Source organism: Vicugna pacos, chromosome 29 (assembly GCF_048564905.1).
Source record: "Vicugna pacos chromosome 29, VicPac4, whole genome shotgun sequence".
Taxonomy (NCBI): domain Eukaryota; kingdom Metazoa; phylum Chordata; class Mammalia; order Artiodactyla; family Camelidae; genus Vicugna; species Vicugna pacos.
Window position 1 is genome coordinate 4,181,038 of NC_133015.1, and position 20,573 is coordinate 4,201,610.

The following is a 20,573-nucleotide window of genomic DNA, read 5'->3' on the forward strand; positions in this document are numbered from 1 at the left end:
AGGTACTTTTTTTTTTTAATTATTTTCATGTATTACTGACAAAAGTTAGATAGAAAGAAAGAAGGAGGAAGGAAGGAAGGAGAGAAAGAAAAGAAAGAGAGCAAGAAAGAAGGAAAGAAAGGAAACAACGGGCAATGTGATCACATTCAAACAATCATCTAAACAATTCAAATCAAAACCTTTAGTTTACTCCTCACCTATAAATTATTCACAGGGGCATTTCTGACTCTTTAAAGTTCATAAACAGAATTCAGATTGTCCAGAAGTAATTTGCTGCTTTTAAGCCAAAGCTCTGACCAGTCAGAGAGTTGCCTGGAGGAATTAACCAGAACAAAATCCTGATTAAATGACTAATTGGCTTGTCTCCTAATGAAAAGCAAAGCAAAGTACATTTCTCTCTCTCGAGACACGGAGTCATAAAAACAGAAGTTTTCAGAACCACCTCAGAGATGCTGAAATCGCTGACAATAAAATTCAACAAGGTGAAGCCAAGTGAAGGGAACGATGAAAGCAAACGAGGCCCTGGCACGCGCAGTGAGCCCCCGCGACCCGCGACACAGGTACGCTCCCTCCGTTCCTAAATCAGCCTTGATTCTCCTTGTTTCTTGTCTGGTGATGGATTTTCATAAACACTGTGACATGTGGCTGCTCCACAGCTTTACCTCCTACCATCTGCTACCGACAGTTATGGACTGTTTCCCATTGGGTTTATCCCCATCATTTTATATACACTGTACATAGTTGCGTTATTGCTTAATAGATACTTGAAAGATTCTAATATGATTTGGAAAAGCTAAGTAAGACTGTTTCTTGCTGATTTTCACTTCTACCATCATCCAAAATGAAATCTCTTCTCAAGGATTAGACAGGTTATGTGATCTAGTTTTAACAGAGAAGGTCAAACATCCTGGTCTTAGCAAACTACGTTGTAACAGTAATCTCTCTAGACCAGGAGTTCTCAGCGGGGGGCAGTTTGCACTTGGGACAACGGGCAATGTCTGAAGATACTTTGGGTTGTCATAGGTCAAGGACAGGGAAGCTACTGGCATCTAAAGGGTAAAGAACAGAGGTGCTGCTAAATGTCCTAGAATGTTCAGGACAGCCCTTCACAACATACAATTATCCAGTTTAAAATTTCAGTTTTGTCAAAGTGGAGGAACCCTGCTCTAGGCAAATCTTTTGGTAGGTCCTAAGTCTGGTCCTCTATAAAATGAAGACAACACTTGTTATACAAACTAAAGACAGTGTAGATAAAGCATCTAGCAGGCACTTCCTAAGTGGCAATATTTATTATCATTAATAATTTGTGAATTTTTTAAAACATTTAATAATTTGTGTTTTTATGACAGACTGAAGTCCAAGTGATGATTACATGATCAATATTTGCTTACAACTATTTATAGAACAATGTTCATGAATTATTCACTAGATTTACCCAAAAGCACTACATAAGGTTTCTAGAGCAACAATTATCTCCTCATCTAAAAGAGCTGGATGAAAGATATCAAACCTAAGCAAGAGTGTCCCTCAGGGGCTAGAATAGCATGCTCTGATGATTCAGACTTAAATTAGCCTGGAGTATAAAAAATAGTGAGGTTACTTAATGCTGGCCTTGGAGAATCTGGCTTTCTTTTCCGATCAACGCTGACTGTTTTTGCAGTGGAGAGGAGACGTGGGGGACGTGTTTAGCATGGCTTGATGAGCGTGTCCTCGACTTCTTCCTAATTCTTATGTCAAAATGAATAATCTGACACTTTGAAAGCTACTTACATGTTTTGAAACAAAGAATATCACCAGTGTTGAGCTGAGGACTTCCCTCAGCTAGCCTTGTTGGGTTTTTCTCTGGAAAAGTCACTACTGTGATGTTTAACCCTTGCCAGTCATGACTATCTTCCCACGGAGCACGTAAAACTAGCTAATACGTTGTTCTCTTGGAGAATGTAACAGCTAACAGCAGTTACTATGTGCCAGGCAAGGAGCTGTCCCTTTCCAAGCACTGCTGTGTTGAATCCTCACAATAACCAGAAGTCCTGTTAGAATTTTGCTGCTTACACACAACTAGCAAATTGCAGAGCCTGGGTTGGATCCCTGGTCTATCTGACTTCAGCACCTAAGCGCTAAATCGCTAGGTGATATCACTTCAAAACAGGAGGAATATTAGTTGAATCAGCTTTTCCTATTCTTTAGCCACAGGATAAAGGGATGTTAGATAGAAGATAAATAGAGCAGAAACTCCTTAAAGAGTTGTCTTCCTTCAGAAACATGAATACTGGAGAGGCACTCAGACTAGACATGGGTAGAGCAACTCTTGGCTATATCCCGTGCCACTCTGATGCCGTAATCTATGGATATCAGTCAAGAAGCCTATTGGCATCACATATCTTGAAAGTCACATTTGGAGAATTATTTGCATCGATTCTTTCCAGTAACGTGGGTAAAGGAAAAATAGTTTTTCTCCAGTTTCAAATATGTTAAATACCAAAAACGACACAAAGTTAAAACTATTTTCCTCTACAGAATATAACCTTTTAAAATGACATTTAAACAACATGCTTTTGAAACACAAATAGATTATTTGAGTCTTACAAGAAAAGACGCAGGAATGAATAAATCAATTTACATTGCATTTTTAAGTATCATTTAAACAGTTAATTCTCAAACCAAAATATCAGAAGTAATTCAGGTTTGTCAATAACCATTAAATCAAGAAGTACCAACTCAGACTAATTCAAACTCTCTCTGACACTCCAGGATAAGACACTATTCACATAAATCTGCATTTATATACACATAAAACTGTGACGGAAGTATCTGTGGATAACGTCATAACATGATGCAAAAGTGCTTCACTGAAATCAGAAGGCTGTATCACTAGTTCTAATATATCCAGAGATCCATATTTTTCTAGCCACTTAATCAATTTCCTGTTCAACAACATAAGAATAATAATAGCTGCCTCGTCTAACACATCTGGTTACTGTGAGACTCCAATTAAATCATCTGATTAACTTGCTTTTCAGTTTAATATGTTCCTGACATACAGTATCTATAATTAATGCCAAACTCCCTATCCAAGCTTAGAGGACTCTCAGGATCCTCTTCCCTTCCTTCTTCATTAGCCTTGTCTTCTCACATCTTTTCCCTTCCAAGCATTCTGTAGTCTCCCCTTCACCTATATACAGTCACACCTTAGGCTTTTGCTAAATATGCATCCTGTGTCTGGATTATTTTCCATGCCTTGTCCATCTAGAAGACAAAAATTTCATCTTGAGTTGTGAATTCAAGAGTCACTTCCTGTTTTTAAATATTTTTTGAAAAATGCTTAGGGGAGGAGGTAATTAGGTTTGTTTGTTTGTTTGTTTTTATATTTAACGGAGGCACGGGGGATTGAACCCAGGACCTCGTCCATGCTAAGCATGCACGCTATCACTGAATTATACCCTCCCCCCGTCGCTTCCTTCTCCTTCCCTTCAACTTCACCCTTTCTTTCTCCTTTCTTCAACTCCACCTTTATGCCCCACCTCTGTCCTCTACAGACATTTAATCATCACCTCTATAGCATATCATGTCAGTTGCATTTTTGTGTGTCTGTTCCCCGGACTAGACTGTGAGCAGCCTGGAGGCCAGTCTTTCCATGTCCTAGCCTTGTATCCTGTTTTACTCTGTCCCCATAGGAAAGTCTTCAGGTATACACTGGCCACATCCACTGAGCTAAATCTACATTTCAAAGGGAAGCTTAGATGTTCAGACAGATGATGAGGTAGAGGTGAATGAAATCATGGAGAAAAAAAAGAAGAGAGCTATGAGTAAAGGCACTAAAGTCCTTTCTTCTCTCCATCATTTTAAGGTCTATCGTTAAAAACCTAGTCGGGGACCAATGCTAGGGCTGCGGGAAGTGAGAACCAGAACTGGGAGGAACACATGCCAGGGAGTCGCAGCAGCCACACTGACAAAAGCAGAGAATGCCTCTCGCCAGAAAACTGTGCAGGTCGGGGTTGATTACTCAATAGTAGAGCCAAGAGCACTCATTCAAGTGCAAAGATTTTCATTTTTAGTGCATTATACATAAATGATCAATTTTAACGATTGGCTTGATGAGTGAATCAAAACCTCTGTGTTATATTTTATGTTCAACTTCATTTTTATGTAAATTCACAGATACAATCTTTATATTTTTTTTCCTCAAAGGGAGAAAACAAAAATGAAAAGAAATCTCCCAAAACCGAGATGCCTCCAGTCTCATCTGAAGAGTCACACACCCAAATCCAAGGTCAGAACCCAAATCTGTAGGAAAAAACTAAAAAGTAGAATGTGTATTTCTCTGAAATGTATTGTCTGATGAAACACCTGTCTTTGACTAGGTAAATCACCTAGGGTCACATTTGAGACTATTTGAATATCTGAATATTTCTTTATTCAATCACTTTTATTCAATAGATTTTTTTTATCACCTACCAATATGGGCCAAGTTTGTGTTAACATTAGCATATAATGAACAATGTAATTTCAGAGAAAGGTTATACAAACAATAAAAATAAACGTGGATTATATGTGTTTAAAGGTTTTCTGCCCACACCTCTCCTCTTCTCCCTTTAAACTCTCTCCATTAGAAAGCTCATCTACTCCCAAGGCTACCATACTAATTTCTACATCGATGATTCCAAATCCATAGCAGACCAATTTCTTTTTTAATAACCTGTCCAATATTTCCAAGTAATCTCTGGACAAATGTCCCTGTATGTTCTGCTGCCATCCCAAAGACAGCATGTCTAAAATTGAATTCCCTTATCATCCCCTTCACATAAGCTCCCTTCCCTGATTTATTTCTATTCCTAGTCCAGTCACTCTTTTTCAGGCTCCCAAGCTCAAAACCTAATTCATGTTTTATTCCTCTATCTAGGTTGTCCTATAAAGGAAATTAGTCCTCAAATCTCCTTTCATAATGGCCCTCACACCCACTTCATTCCTTTCCAATCCCACCACCAATACGATCCTTATTAGTAACTCATGCCTACGCTGCTCCTGGGCTCTAAGTGATCTCTTGTGGTTAGGACTCTGTTTCACTCAGTCTCTCCCCTTTTCTTCCAGCCCTAACGGTTTAGCAGTTTACTTTCCATTAAGCAGTTTCAGTCTCACGTCTCTGCTAGTCTCTGCTAAAGAACCTTCAGCGCTTCAATACTGACTGCAGGACAAAATCTAAATTACTCCACCTGACTTTGTAGGGTCTACTAAAATCTATCCCCAGCCCCTTTTTCTAGGTCTTCTATCCTATTTCTCTCCAGTATGAACACCACACTGTCACCAAGAAAACACAAAAATGACAGAGGAATCCCTAGGACAGAGTATGCTGTTGTTAAAAAGTGAAAATAAAATTATTGTTATCCGTGGATGGACCTGGAGATCATCGCACAAAGTGAAGGAATCCAGTAGGAGAGAAAAATGTCATCACTAATATGTGGAATCTGAAAAAAAAAAAAAACCAAAGACACAAATGAACTTATTTACAAAACAGAAACAGACTCACAGACATAGGAAACAAACCCATGGTTACGAAGAGGGAAAGGAGCTAGGGAGGGATAAATTGGGAGCTCAGGATCTGTAGATACTAGCCACTATATATAAAATAGATAAACACAAGGTCCTACTGTAGAGCATAGGGATCTATATTCAACACCTTGTAATGGCCTATAATGAAAAAGAATATGAAAAAAATACATATATAGGTATAACTGAATCACTATGCTGTACATCAGAAATTAACACAGCATTGTAAATTGACTACACTTCAATTAAAAAAAATTATTGTTATAAAACTGGAGTAAATGTTTCTGATTTTCATCTACTAGACAAAAGTCTGTGTGATAATTTTTAATGACTTTCTATTTTTACTAGAACAAATTTTTGAGCTGAGGCACAAATGAGCTTTCAGTACCCAAAATTTCTATCTCTAAGGAAGAAAAATAAGAAATGCACAAAAATTAGAAGCAAGATTGTAAATAAAAAAGCAAATCACAAGAAAGATTGTAAGTAAACAAATTCCTCGAAAGAAATATGCCCACAGTCAAAAGCTGAAGAAATGGTTCTACTGTCATTATACTTGCCTGCTCCTATTTAAGAGAAAAACAAAGGACTCACTTGAAGAAAATAGCAGTTTAACAGAAAAATGTAGAATAATCTTGAATAATGGAAGGAAGATAATATGTTCCCAGTTCGGAGGAAAACATTACAAGGGTAAAGATCTATTTTTGGTAATGGATTCTTATGTCTATTTTTTTATGATCTCCTCCTTATCCATTTTCAACAATACATTAAAAAAAAAGAAAATCGAAGGGGGAAAATTCACTTTAGCTTTCTTGATTTTATTTATTTATTTACTACTTCATTCTGAAAAACAGCTCTGGGTTTTTACTACTCTGATCAGAACGTAGAGAATACGTCCTTGTTCCTGGACGGATCAGCTGTTTTCTACACCATCCTTCTTTTGCATTTTCATCTTAGCCAAGAAGACACAGTATCTTCCAGAGAGTCAGCCGTTACTTTCCAAAGGGATGGGGGGAGGGGAGTGAATGTTCTTCAATAAGGTTTTCAGCATAAAGCAGCTTAATTGAACCTCCTAGCCGATTACTTAAGCTACGTCCTTCAATTGTTAAATTATCTGATTTAAAATATTTACTATGACAGGGAAATATACACAAAATGTTATGATAAATCACAGAGAAAAAAATGTGACAATGAGTGTGTATATGTCCATGAATGACTGAAAAATTGTGCTGAACACTGGAATCTGACACAACACTGTAAAATGATTATGAATCAATAAAAAATGTAAAAAAAAAAAGAAATTACTTACAAACTCACTTATGGAAAACTCTTATGAACAATAAAATAGACATCACCAATTGTTAAAAAAAAATTTACTATGATGTGTCACTGAAAGAGGGAAGAATTTAATAATCATTAATGCTCCATTTCTGGTAAAAGTTCCCATGTATAAAACTTACACAAATAGTCAGGCTAATAAACGGAGGATATAATTAAAGAAAAGACTGTTATTGACATGAACTGTGGTTAACAAATGGAAGTACTGAGGAAGAGAGAAACCTCGTACAGTGGAAATCAAATCTACATGAGCGGAGGGAAGAAAACAACCCACAGAGTTGTCTAGATAATTCAAACTATAATTCTGATTTACTCTGAGTTATTTTATGATAGTGATGGTTTTAAATCTTCAGTTCTCACATACAAATACAACCTTAATGGCATGAAACCAAAGATCACGTCTTTGGAATTACAAGTTCATTCTTCTTCTCATTATACTTTTTTCAAAGTGTATTTGTAAGCTTAATTTTTCATGGCTGGTAATAAAAAAAAAAAACCTCTTTCGTGGAAGCTCCATTTAACTGAGGAGCTATTTGAGTGGGAAGGGAAAAAATAGTTTCATTTAAATCTGCAGACTTAGCATGTCTTCAAAAACTTTACTACGAACAAGTCACATTTAAGAGATTTTGTTTTGAAAAAGCAAAAGCAAAATTATTAGTGTTTAAAGATAGCCTCATATACGTGCTTGGTATTTTTGTGTTCTTCACTTCAAAACACGCAGGTGCAATGTCATAATATCTGCAGATGTGGATTTCTGATTATAGAACTCTTATCTTCTGCAGAGCTTGCTTTAATTTGTATCTGCCGGGGAATTGAAGAACGCAACACATTTTGGATTCAAATAAAGATAACTTACTAAAGTCCTCTTTTGATTGCAATCATCTTTCGTAGGCTTCTCTTTTCTCACATTACATGAAATGCTTCTTTAAACCAATGTTTTGGTACCAGCAGAGGATATCTAGATGACTTACCTACTGATTTATGAGGTCGTAAAATGACTCTATTTTTGCAGAAATGGATCGAAGTAGGTACGCACAGCTAGGATGGTGTGGCAGGCTGAATAATGCCCCCTCAAAGACGTCTACACCCCAATCCCCGAAATCTATGACTAGGTTAAGTTACTTATAAAAAAATTTGCTAATGTTATTAAGTATCTGGAGATGCGAAGATTATTCTGGGTTAGGGGGCCTCAGTGTAGTCACAGGGTCATTATAAGAGGGAGGCAAGAGGGTCAAAAGCAGAAGAAGGGAATGGAATGATGTGGCTGCATTGATGCAGTCTGAGGATGGGGAAGGGGACCATGAACCAATGAATGCAGGCAACCCCTATAGGCCGGAAAAGATCAGGAAACAGATTGTCTCCTAAAACCTCCAGAAGGAACACTTTCCTTCATGCTTATCTTAGACTTCTGGTTTACAGAACTACAAACGAATATATCTGTTTTGTTAAGCTATTAAATTTGTGATAATCTGCTACAGCAATAGAAAACTAACATATATGGCTTTAAAATGCACCAGACTTTAAAAAGTCACAATAAAAATAATGAAATTAAGTTTTAGTCCAAGCAATCATGTAATTCACACTAAACGCAGTATTTCACACTAGACGGAGCATTGATTTTAGAGTTTGATGCCCCAGAATTCAGATTCTAACTCTGCTGCTTACTGGTTTTGTGTGACCTCAGTCAAGATGTTTAACATCTCTGCATCTCATCTCACTCACATACGAAATAAGGATAACATTGGCATCACTAGGTTGTGGGGATGAATTTAATTACTACACGTAAAGCATTTAGCGTGGAGGTTGGTAAACTCCAGGGCTGATAGAGATCAGAAAACATAAATGAGGGTCCTGGACGCCCCGTCTGAAGAGCCCAGAGGCCACTGAGCCCTGGCCAATCGCTTCTGTGTGGGGTAAGAGTCAAGTGCTCCCAGACCTCCCATCCTCAGTCTAGAGAGGCTGCCAAGACAAATTTTAACGTGAGATTTCCCGGTTTTTAAATGTTGACTTCATATTGTTTAAATATTCCCTTTTTTAAATCACAGAAAGCAAAGCTGAATTCTTGTCAAATTTCGCCCATACTACCCTTCTGCGGCCTCTAACCAACCACGCGTAGGTAGTCCCTGTTGTCCAAACCTGTGAACAGTGACGGCCCGAGACAAGGTGTTTTTGGTTATCCTTACTCTCCCCTTCCTCTTCGCTCATGACCTCCATCCCAGATTGTGTTGCCATCAGACTACAAGGATGGGGTCCGCTCTGGACCTCCCGGGCCAAACAGCTCTCTACAGCCAAGATCCCAGGTTTCCAGGTCCAGGACAGTCCTGGGTCTGCAGAGGCAGCTCATCCCATCTATCCAAAATCTGACCTAGCCTGCTTCTCAGCCAGCAATTAGTTTGAACAGAAATCCAGAGAGCTAAAACCTGCTCTGGGGCTAAAACTGCTCTAAAAAATAAAGTCTATTAATTTTTAAAATATAGGCAGAAAAGAAAAAAAAAAGGAAGGGGAAACCACTCTTTAGTCCTTGGCAGCAACAATCAGCTTAGACAATTTAATTTGTTTTGTATGGAATAAGAAAATAGCCAGACTGTCCACTGAAGTTTAATTTACAGGAATCAGCAAAGGCTTCCCTATGTAGCATCAACCATAGTTTGACAGGCAGGCATGAGAGGTACTACTGTGGCTAATTTCAGGAGTATGGTCCACTCTCTGTGACTGTGGGCCAGTCCATCAGCCAAAGGATAAGGTAGGAATACAGAAACTACAACCACAAAAAACAAATAAACAAATGAAACTTTTTAATCAAAATTACTCAAAGCGTATTTCTTTGCTTCATCCAGAAAGGAATAGTCTTATATAAGATACAATGAGACTATACTTCAATTTAAAAAATAATAATAATAATTTTTTTAAAGTCAATGTAGGTAGGGATAAAATTTTTTCAAAAAGAACTCAATGAGAAATACTCTTCCAAAATGTTATCTAATATGATGCAGTCAAATGCTCTACCACTGAGCTATACCCCCTAAAAATGACATCGAATGTGATGATGAACAAAAGGAATGAGAAATGAATAAGCCTGGCATGAAATTTCTGAAAACTTAGTCTAAAAAAAAGATAAATATAATTATGCTTCAGAGTTTGAAATGATGAAGAAAATTCCCAACCACACTGGTTTGGCAAAGGACAGAGACATAATCAAGGCACTTCCAGCATCAAGGGCTCATCGTAAGAAAACCTGCAGGTAACTGGACCTGAAAAGCCATTCAGGGGACAGAGGCAGCCCTGGGAGCTACTTACTTTCTCTGATTCTTGCTCACAGTCAACATGGCTTCATTTCTAATGACTGCCGCGCATATCTGCTCTGGACTGCTCTCACTCCCATCTACTAACTTCCAGGTCCAAATTCCAGACAGAGCAGCCTGCCTGACTTAGATAACAACCACTGTTGCCTCTGGGCAGAGCCTTCATACCACCGCCGTGGTCACCAGCCAGCTGTGGGCGAGCTGCCTCCCCCCTAGTCAGGCCCCAGTTGGGTGCACAACCAGTTACCATTTCTGCTTGTGATGCAGTAGAGATGGAGAAAGCATGTCAGCTAAAAGAAGAAGTTAGGGCTAGATCTCATACTCTCTTTTAAATATCAAATAGAAGACGAGACTGAAAGAATTCCCCAGTTTTAGGTGGGAGGGTATAGCTTAGTGGTAGAGCACATTCTTAGCATGCATGAGGTCCTGGGTTCAATCCCTAGTACCTTCATTTAAAAAAAATTCCTCAGTTTCCACCTACTTCTTTAAACTAAAATCTTGAGACTCTGATGTGGATACAGTGAGTGTTTTGGCTATATATATATATATTTTGTAGTTTACGTAATAAAAATATTTGCATAACTCAATTACATCAAATTCTGTTTTTCGGCTTCTTTCTGCTAAAGCTGAGCTGATTTGTAGGAAATTCCATCTCGCTTTCTTTCCTGATCCTTGGAACCTTTTTAAGTAAATAGAAGCTCCTGGCCATATACATCAATGCTGTGCAGACCTAAAAGAGTTACTATATCCCTTTTTGGGGGGAAAAAAAGATAATTTTAATTTACTCCAGTCTGGCTAGTGGAACATTTTGTGTTTACGTTGCATTTTCTTGGAGTCTTTATCTAATCCTCACAGAAATCCCCGTGACAAAAGTGTTTCTCATTTTATGGATGAGGAAACTGTTACAGGAAAGCGATTTATCCCCAGTCACCCAGAGATTGGTGATGTAAGGATTAAAGCTCTCTCCTTGGTACCCAACACCAGCAACCCACCACCACATTCCTTAATACCTGCACCTAAAATGTGTTTTCTAGATGAATTAACTCCAACAAAAAAGTCCCTGAAACTAAGCATGACACGGAGAGAAGGCAGGATTTCCTTGATCCCGACACAGCACCAAAGCTACCTTAGATGGAGCTGTTCTTTTTTTCTGTTTGTTGTTGTTCATTTCTTTACTTGTGATGATGTATCTTTAAGCAAAAAATCTGCCCAAATAAAAAAATTCCTTCTTTTATATTTGGGACTTTTTAGCCTGTTCAGGCTAACTAGAGGAACTCTAACCTCTGACCAGATTCAAGGACCCCATCCCGTCTCCCTTGCCACAATCCCCGGGTCCCCTGTACACCTCCAGCAATGGGGCTTTCCCTGCCTCACAAAACTGTGTATTCTGCTGTTAGACAAGTTTAGTTGTTAGACCATTTGGGGTTTTGTTTGCTTGTTTTGTAAATCCCATTGATGGACCCTTCCTCTCTCTTCTGGAGTGAATGTGTAAAATAAATCTATTTTCTTTCCTATTTAAACAGCCGTTCAAAGAATTTGAAATAACTGCTAGGTCGCTAGTTAGTTTTTAATACGTTAGCCAAAGAACTTAAGTTCCTTAGCCATTCCTCTTGTAGGATGGTTTCCAGAACCCTCACCTACTCTGACTCCTTCTCCTCTGGATTTTTTGCCCCCTCTGGATTTTTATAGATTGCATGGATGCTTCTTAATATAAACCATTCCATGTTTCTGTTCTGTGACATTTTAAGGCACTCAGTCAGATTCCATTTTATATGCATTGCTGTAATGTTTGTCAACTTCCTCCATGTCCTTTGACAGTCTGCAAAGATACAATGAAATTTCAAGTGGGATCAAAGGTTAAAACTATTCTAAGAACATTATGTGTTCTAGCAACCACAAAATTAACCACAAGCTGAGTCAAAAATACAATCTTTGGTGCCAGAAAACAGCCATTAATCATGCACTTCTTAAAAGTGTGTTGTTCATTATTTTAACTCCAAATGTTCATTCATTAAGATGGGAACAATAGTGCCATTTATGCATCTAATCAAGGTACTCAGACTCAGCCTTTATTAATTCATCTAACATCTAGAACTCAGGTACTGTTGGTGTCTAATTAAAGGAGGTTTGTTTTTGAGACAGAGCCCACAATATACGTGGTGTTTTAAGAGTTCGAAATTTAACTAAGTGATATTATCACCTGCACCAAACATCCCAACCAATGAAAGCATTTTCAGGCCCTCTTTTTATATTCTTCTGAAAAATGAGCCAGTTAAACCAACGCTTATTTAACGACCTTATCCCCAAATTAGATTCTTTCTTTGAATCCCTCCTTTTCCAGCCATTGTTTAGTCCCACTGATAGCATGTGGAAGGTTAATGGCTTTCTACATCAATTGTTTCCTCTCTTGGAGAGGGAAGCAGGTGCTTCACACCTGTGCAGGTCTCCGCCACACGCAGCTCCAGGGGAGTCAGACAGGTGGGAAGTGTATCACAGAGGCCCAGGGTGAGATGCTGCCAGGCTGGAGACAGAATCAGCCAGGTGTGTGCAGGGCAAACCCACTGCTCATTCTTGTGCATTCAATAAAAGCAACAGTATCAGAACACTTTGATATCTGCCATGGGCACACATTCCAGGGCAGAATGGGGCCAAGTGTACTGATGAGATCTGGCGGTTGCTATGCAGTGTACAAAGAGCACAGCTGGCAGAAAGATTTATTCTATTCACTGGGGCAGTGACAAAAAGGGGAATCCTGTTGTCCATGTGTGAAGCTGGGAAGCAGTACAACGCGCAGTTCGCAAAACTTCACCCAGATGCCAAAGCAAGATTTGCCATGTATTTGCGATTCCTCTTTCATGATGAGGATGATGCAAACAGTCGGACCATCTGTTCCCACAAACAAATAACACGCTGCATGGAGAAAAAGACACCCACACTGACTGTAGTTGATGGAGATCTTTTTGTTTTAAGTCTTCATGGGTATTTTTTAAGTTGTTTTGCATTGAATCCAAGAATAGGAAATAACTGGTTTCTCATCTTCACCAACAAGCTATAATTGAGCATTTCTTTTATAATTAAAATGCTTATCCACAAAGCAAATTTGGCTATAATTAATTTCTAAATAGCCTAGATTTGTCATAATAGAGGCAGCGCCATTTTCAAAGGGCTTGGTGATGCCTAGAGGAGATCTGGTGAGATGGGAAAAATCTACTTAGAGTTAGTTTAATCCAAGTGTTATGAGGATAAACAAAAATTCCTTATTAGAATGGAAGAAAAGAACTATGGCAGAACAGTTGGTCTGTAATTGGTGCTAGCAGAAAGGTAACACCGAACTGTCATATGTATGCTGTGACTTGAATGAGTGATGAAAGTCGTATGAAGCAGCTTAATTCATGAGCCTCTGTAAGAAAGACTCACGAAAAGCCTCTTAAAGAGTATTCTGGTTGACAGATTCTGCTCGTTTTATATTCAAGAGGGGTTTTTTTACCTGAATTCTTTTACTCATTTTTCATGCTCTATTTCAATCCTAATATACTTTGGGGGGCAGGTGTTCCTAGAAAATGTAAGTCCACCAAATAGTTCATAGTCCTTATTTTTTTTTTTTGATCCAGACTCCGATGAGGAGCTCATGTTAACCCTAGATCCTCTCCATGTAAAAATGCATTAACAACATACAGTTTTAAGAGTTCCAATCCATGAATGTACTGGCATCCATGGCCAGAATTTAAGAATTGTGTTTTAAAATATTTTACAGTGATCGCCCCCAATATTGGCAGATATAGGAAAAATATTTGGCTGTCACTTTCTTAGGCACGATGTCAGAAATCTGGAAAATGACTGAAGGGCAATATTTTGGGAAAATATGACTGGACTCAAATACGTAGGGAAACTAGATCCTTCTCTCTTACTTCTATCAAAAGCCTCTTAGTAAAAAACGATGTAAGGAAAGTGTGTGTTTCCTATCTTTCAGCCAAAATTACTATAATTCCAAAATAAAGGTAGATGAAGATATATATAATGAACAAAATCATCTTGAGAAATCCAGGGGTTTAAACCTTCTTATTCGTAAAATTTTTAAAACTGTAAGTAGTGACTCAACTTTATAAGTCCCTTTACTCTTGGAATAGGCTCCCAAAAAGTTTAGTGCATTGAAAAATTTTATATGGATCATAAGAATTTTCATACTAAAGGATTTGTACAGTGAAAACCTTTGTAAAGTAAGCGATCATTCTCTGATTTATCATTTTTGCAATCTGGATTTTCAATACTGGGTTGGCTTAAGTTTTTTAAAATTATAACATACTACAATAAAATAAGAATTATGATTTGGGCTTTGGTTTCAATTTTCTAAGCACAGTACATTCAATTAAAAATAAATTAGAAACTGTGGATAATGAATTAAATTGTATTTATTCTATTCCTTTGCTCTCTCTATATTTTCTTTTTATATTAAACAATTTACTTTCATTAAAATCTTCCCTAAAATCCAAATATTTACCAGTAAATTGATTATTCTCTAGGCAAATTGCAATTTAAAGTACGTTAATTGGAAATTGTTCTTATAGGCTTGAAGGGAGAAATTTTATTTTTGGACGGAAAATGAAGCTAGTACATATTAGTTTGCATTGCTTCTTCAGAAAAGAGGTCATAGCTAAAGGTGATGAAACCAAGAGCAAAGATTTGACTTCATTTAAAAAATCAGAATGCAAAATCCTAAAACAATGCCAATCACATCATTTCTGCCTAATTTATTTTTCTGCGTTTTCTGACGCCTCAGTTTCAGCCACATATGATGAATACTTTAGCAGAACTGAAAATGCCTTTGAATGATGACTCCCTATTAATTTCAGCTTTGCTAATATCAAAAAGAAATGTACCATATGAAATTTTTGTTACATAACACACAAAAAGTTAAATATAATTTTACTTGAATTGAATTGCATGTTTTTAATTGGAGTATAGTTGATTTACAATGTTGTGTTAGTTTCAGGTGCACAGTCCTGTGATTCAGTTATAAATATACATATACAGGTATATATTCTTTTTCAGGTTCTTTTCCACTATAGGTTATTACAAGATATTGAATATAGTTCCCTGTGCTATATAGTAGGTCCTTGTTGGTTATCTGTTTTATAGATAGTAGTGTGTATATGTTAATCTCAAATTCCTAACTTATCCTTCCCCTCATCCCTTTCCCTTTTGGTGACCATAATTCATTTTCTATGTTTCTGAGTCTATTTCTGATTTCTAAATAAGCTCATTTGTATAATTTTTTTTAGATTCCACATAAAAGGATACCATATGATATTTGTCTTTCTCTGACTAACTTTACTTAATATGATAATATCTAGGTCCATCCATGTTGCTGCAAATGGCATTATTTCATTCTTTTTTATGGCTGAGTAGAATTCCATTGTTTATATGTAAATACACCACATCTTCTTTATCCAGTCATCTGTCAATGGACATTTAGATTGCTCCCATGTCTCGGTTATTGTAAATACTGCTGCTATGGACATTGGGGTGCATGTATCTTTTTGGATTAGAGTTTTCTCCAGATAAGCCCAGGAGTGGGATTGCTGGATCATATGATGTAAGCATAATTTTTTATCAGTTTGAAGGTGTCCTCTTGCCTAAGGTCCCACTTTGTTTATCCAGAATCGTAGCGGAGGAGTTCCTGAGAAGACTATTCTGGAAAAAGAAGCAGCATCTCTGTGATTTATATTGTCCAATAAAGCTGTATCATGAGTGGCATATGTTCAATCTATGTCTTATTTCCTCTCTACAGATAAAACCTCTGAGAAAAGTGCACTCAGAAATCAGACTGTAAACCCTGACCCTCAAAATCCAGCAGAGTCGACTGGAGCAAAGCCAGAGCAGGAGGACATGGGGCCTGGGAAAGAAGGCCTGGTCAGGTGAGAATTCGACAGAACACATAGTACTGCACTGAAAAATTCGGACAGCTATTCCCCACTTTAGCTGAGCAAAGGCTAGGAGAACTACGGTAGTCACATAACACAGGAAAACTGAGCCAGAACTGAAAGGTCGTTTCTGTCCAGTTCTTTGTCCCTTACCAACCAGACATGACCATAACCAGGATCTGTGGGCAGATCTCACCAACAAAAACATTGCAGTCACATGTCTGAGTCATTAATACCATCTCGAAAACAGCCTACATATTTACTATGCAGGCATGAATTTTAAAAAGAAGTTTGAAGAGAATGTATGAATCTTCTCTGAATTCACAAAGAAATAACCAGAACAATTCTGTAAATATTTTATTGTTTCAGAATATTGATTATTACTTCCATTCACCTGCTAAAGAAAGTATGGTATGATAACCAAGAATCATTATAAAAAGGGATAATCTTTATGCTACTTAAGGAATACATTTATATAAATACTTCCTACAAAATTGCTGGAAATCTCACAAAGGAGATGGCATTTTCAATGTGAATCAGTGAATCCACAATAAAACCCAACTAGGAGCCCCTTCTTTTTGCCACTTCTTGGCATGTTATTATTCGCCTGCTGATCCAATTTGAATTGCTTAACTCTAGTTAATGTAATTGCAATAGGCTTATAAGACAATAAAAGCAAAAAGAGTTTTTACAGGCAAGAAACATTGTCATTTATAAAGAAGCCAAAAGGACCTACTCCTCCCCAAACCCCCTTTCCCATTTCTCTCTCAGCAGCTCTACTGCATTAAACTGTGTGCTGTCAATAGGTGTCACCATGAAAATCTAGGACCTGTGTATTAGACTGAACAATAGGCATCAGAAAGAGTGCTTTTCAATGAACACAAATTCGACTGTATACAAAAATAAACACAAGCTCACTCTACCACACACACACTCACACACACACACAGGTTGACAAAAATTAAACTGACGTATTATTTAGACAGAGAGAAGATGTGTAAACTCTGGAGTAAAGACTAGGGGTAAGTAATTATTTGTATTATTTCTATAACTGTGGTGTTTGCAGATGGTTTACGGTCCTATTAGTGGAACATCGTTATCTTCACTTCGCGGGTGAGCAGCCAAGGCATGAAGAGGTTAATTAGTTTGCTTATAGTTCAGCTCAGCAAAGATTAGACGGCAAAAGACTCAGATCCCCAAGTGGAGCTTTTTCCTCCCTCCCACCAATACACTCGCCTTTATTCATCAGTTTAAACTTCTGAGCTGATCTCTCTTTCTCACGTTTATTTTGGTGTATTTAATTGTTTGTAATAACCAGGGAGACAGGTTGTCAAAGGACTGAATTGGAAGCCATAACTAAGATTTTTTAGGGACATATCCCTCTTAACCCATATCCATCCCCAGGGTCGTACCTTTACTCTTCTGAACTAGGAGAAAGGAAACATTCCAATTACCCAGAAAATGGGTCGTATCTCAGAACACAGAACTCCTGGACATGGCCTTGTCCATCTCCCATGTGTTTTCACGTGTCCTCTCCCAGCACACAGCTCCTTCCCTACCTTAACCATCTCTCTGTTCCAGTCACACCGGTCCCATTTCTGTCTCTTGTACTCATGAATTGATTATTCTCTGTAATAATTGATTGTTCTGTTTGCAATGTAGGCAGCAAAGTCACCTGAGAATTAATTGACAAACTTAGGAGACCCAAGCTGGTTTAAAGCTCTTAATAGCTCACGCTATTCTTCAAGGTTGAGGGAGAACCAGCTGCATTGAAGGAGCATCTTAAAAGGGTCACTGGAAGTTCCATTGTCACTTTTGACTAATATGACCAGGAATCCTAATGCTCCATGCAGGACCTACCCAACTTCCTGTTTTGATTTCAAAGCCAGTAATGGTACCACATCTAGAATCCTAGATAGCAGAGTTTTTATACATAACTAGAAAATATCTATGATAAAATGTCTTTCTACTGAAAGTGTTATTTCACAATAATCTCAATGAGTAAAGATGATTTTGGTATTTTCAGTTACTAAAAATCAACAACCTTAAAGTTGGGCAAGTCCAGCTTTTAAAACGCTTGTTCTCCCTGAAAAACAGTGAAGATCTGATTGGTTGCAGTCACTAAATATAGATGCCATGTGAGGGACTGATTCTTCCCTCAATTTTTTGAATTGAAAAAAGTTAGATTATTAGTAAATAAAATTTGAAAGTAGTTTTTTTTTTAATTCTAAGTGCGTTCACATTATCCTGGGTTGAATAGTAATTGTGTGTCTGGGCTGGTCCATATGTACTCGGGAGATTACGTGTTGTGTATTTTTCTATCTCTGTGTGTGATATCATTGACTTGTCCTTTTGTTTCTGTCACACTCAGCAGAAGGTAGGCGGAGGCGGATACCAAGAGAACCAACAGGTCACATTGATATAGATTTAGATATACGTACAGGTATATATAGAAAAAGACGTAGATATCACATCAGGATATACAATTTTAAACAAGATTATATATATATATAATAAAAGATACATATATAAAAGAGATGTATTTTATAAGAGATTATATATACATATATAAGGAGATTGATTATAAGGAATCGATCACGTGATTATGGAAGCTCGGAAGTTCCAGGACCTCCAGTCAGCGAGCTAGAGACCCAGGAGAGCTGATGTTGTAGTTCCGGTCTGAGTCGGAAAATCTTAGAACCAGGAGGACTGATGGTTTAATTCCAGTTCAAAAGCTGGCAAGCTCAAGACTCAAGAAGAGCCAAGGTTTCAGTTTGATCTGAAAGCAAGATGAGATGACGCCCCAGCCCAGTCAGGCATCAGGAATTCCCTCTTGGAGGGTCAGCCTTTTTGTTCTGTTCAGGCCTTCAAATGATTAGATGAGGGCCACTGACATTAGAGAGGACGATCTGCCTTACTTAGTCTGATGTTGATGTATTCCAAAAACACCCTCACAGACACAGAATAATCTCTGACCAAGTAAGCGGGGACCCTGCGGCCCCGTCAAGCTGGCACGTAGAGTCAGCCATCACACTATCTCCATTACTCAAATAAGCGAATTGAAACTGGACAAGCCCTGGATTTCCTGATGCTAAAATGCAGTCTTTTCTCACTATTTCACACAGTCCTCTCATCTTATCTACAATGGACTGAATGTTTATGTTCCCTTAAAATCCATATGTTGAAGCCCTAAGCCCCCACGTCATAGTGTTAGCAGATGAGGCCTCAGGGAAGTGATTAAGTCATTAGGGTGGACCCCTTATGAATGGAGTGGGTGCCCTTACAGAAGGGACCCTAGGGAGCTTTCTTGCCCTCTTCTCCACCACGTGAGAATACAAGAACCCTGCAACCAGAAGAGGGCTCTCACCAGAACCCAGATAACCCGACACAGTGATCTCAGACTCCCAAACTCCAGGACTAAGAAAAATTAATTTCTGGGTTTCCTGTATGCCACCAGCCTGAACTGCGTAAGATATTACTCAACCCAGACTCACCCAAAAACTCCTTAACACAGAACCTCTGTGCCCTTGGGCATACATAATAATGACCTTTTCCTTTGTCTTGCCCCAGAATAGAAATCCTAATGTCAACTATTTACAAAGTTGGGTATCCTGTTTATAAACTATTCCATTGTCTCAAATATTGTTTTGTAAGGATAAAATGGTATGAACATATGCATAAGCCAAATTCACATATGTCTATTTAGTCTTTTATATAAACACAAAACGAAGAGGTGAGCAAAGTGTACACTACTATGATAAAGATGTGAATTTCATAAAATAAAAATCACTTCTGTGATTTTTCTTAATCTTTCAATGATTCTAAATAGAACCTAAAACTAATTTTCTAGCCACAGTAATAATACGTTCCTCAAATTCATGTCAGCCCAGGAAGAGATTTTTCTTTCAAGATACTTATTTACATGTATTACAAATATTACATGTCCACATTTCTGACTGGAATCCATTTGTGTTAAACTAGCTTTATTTATTCTTCTTATGTCCTTTCAGAATGTTTTCTAAATTGTTTATCCAGGAGGAAAATATCCTTTGCAAATCTTCCCAGAGAAAAGCAACCAATTCATTATCTTGTCAGATGAATCACTGAGCTTCTGAAAGACACGTGGCTCACCCCTGGAAGGTCCCATCTGATGCCATTTGTCCATTACCGAGAAAAACAACCCTTTTCTGCCATTCCATCTCAGCCCATTCTCATTTTTTAATATAAAAAAGTGTATTTTGATGGACACTAATGAATAGCAAGCAAAAGAAGATGTGTTTTGCCTGGAAATGTCAAATAGCTATGTCTGAAAAGGAATCAGAGTTGAATGCCTGATAGGTTAAGTGGTTAAATGATGAACAAGCAAACTGAGTGAAACGTTCCATGCCCATAACCGGGGAGCACGGCAAGACCGACTGTTACAGTGTAGCATGTGGCTTTTCATCACCATTGCTACCAATAATACGGAGCA

General features: G+C 37.9%; 1 protein-coding gene across 1 annotated transcript in view; it reads left to right on the forward strand.

Moving 5' to 3' along the window:
• Positions 1 to 449: 449 nt before the first annotated feature.
• CNGB3 (cyclic nucleotide gated channel subunit beta 3) overlaps positions 450 to 20,573 on the forward strand; it is a 109,940-nt gene continuing 89,816 nt past the window's right edge. Inside the window, exons 1-3 of the mRNA XM_006202358.3 lie at positions 450 to 560; positions 4,189 to 4,270; positions 15,970 to 16,096. Coding sequence (XP_006202420.1) covers positions 450 to 560; positions 4,189 to 4,270; positions 15,970 to 16,096 — 320 coding nt within the window. The remainder of the gene's footprint in view (positions 561 to 4,188; positions 4,271 to 15,969; positions 16,097 to 20,573) is intronic.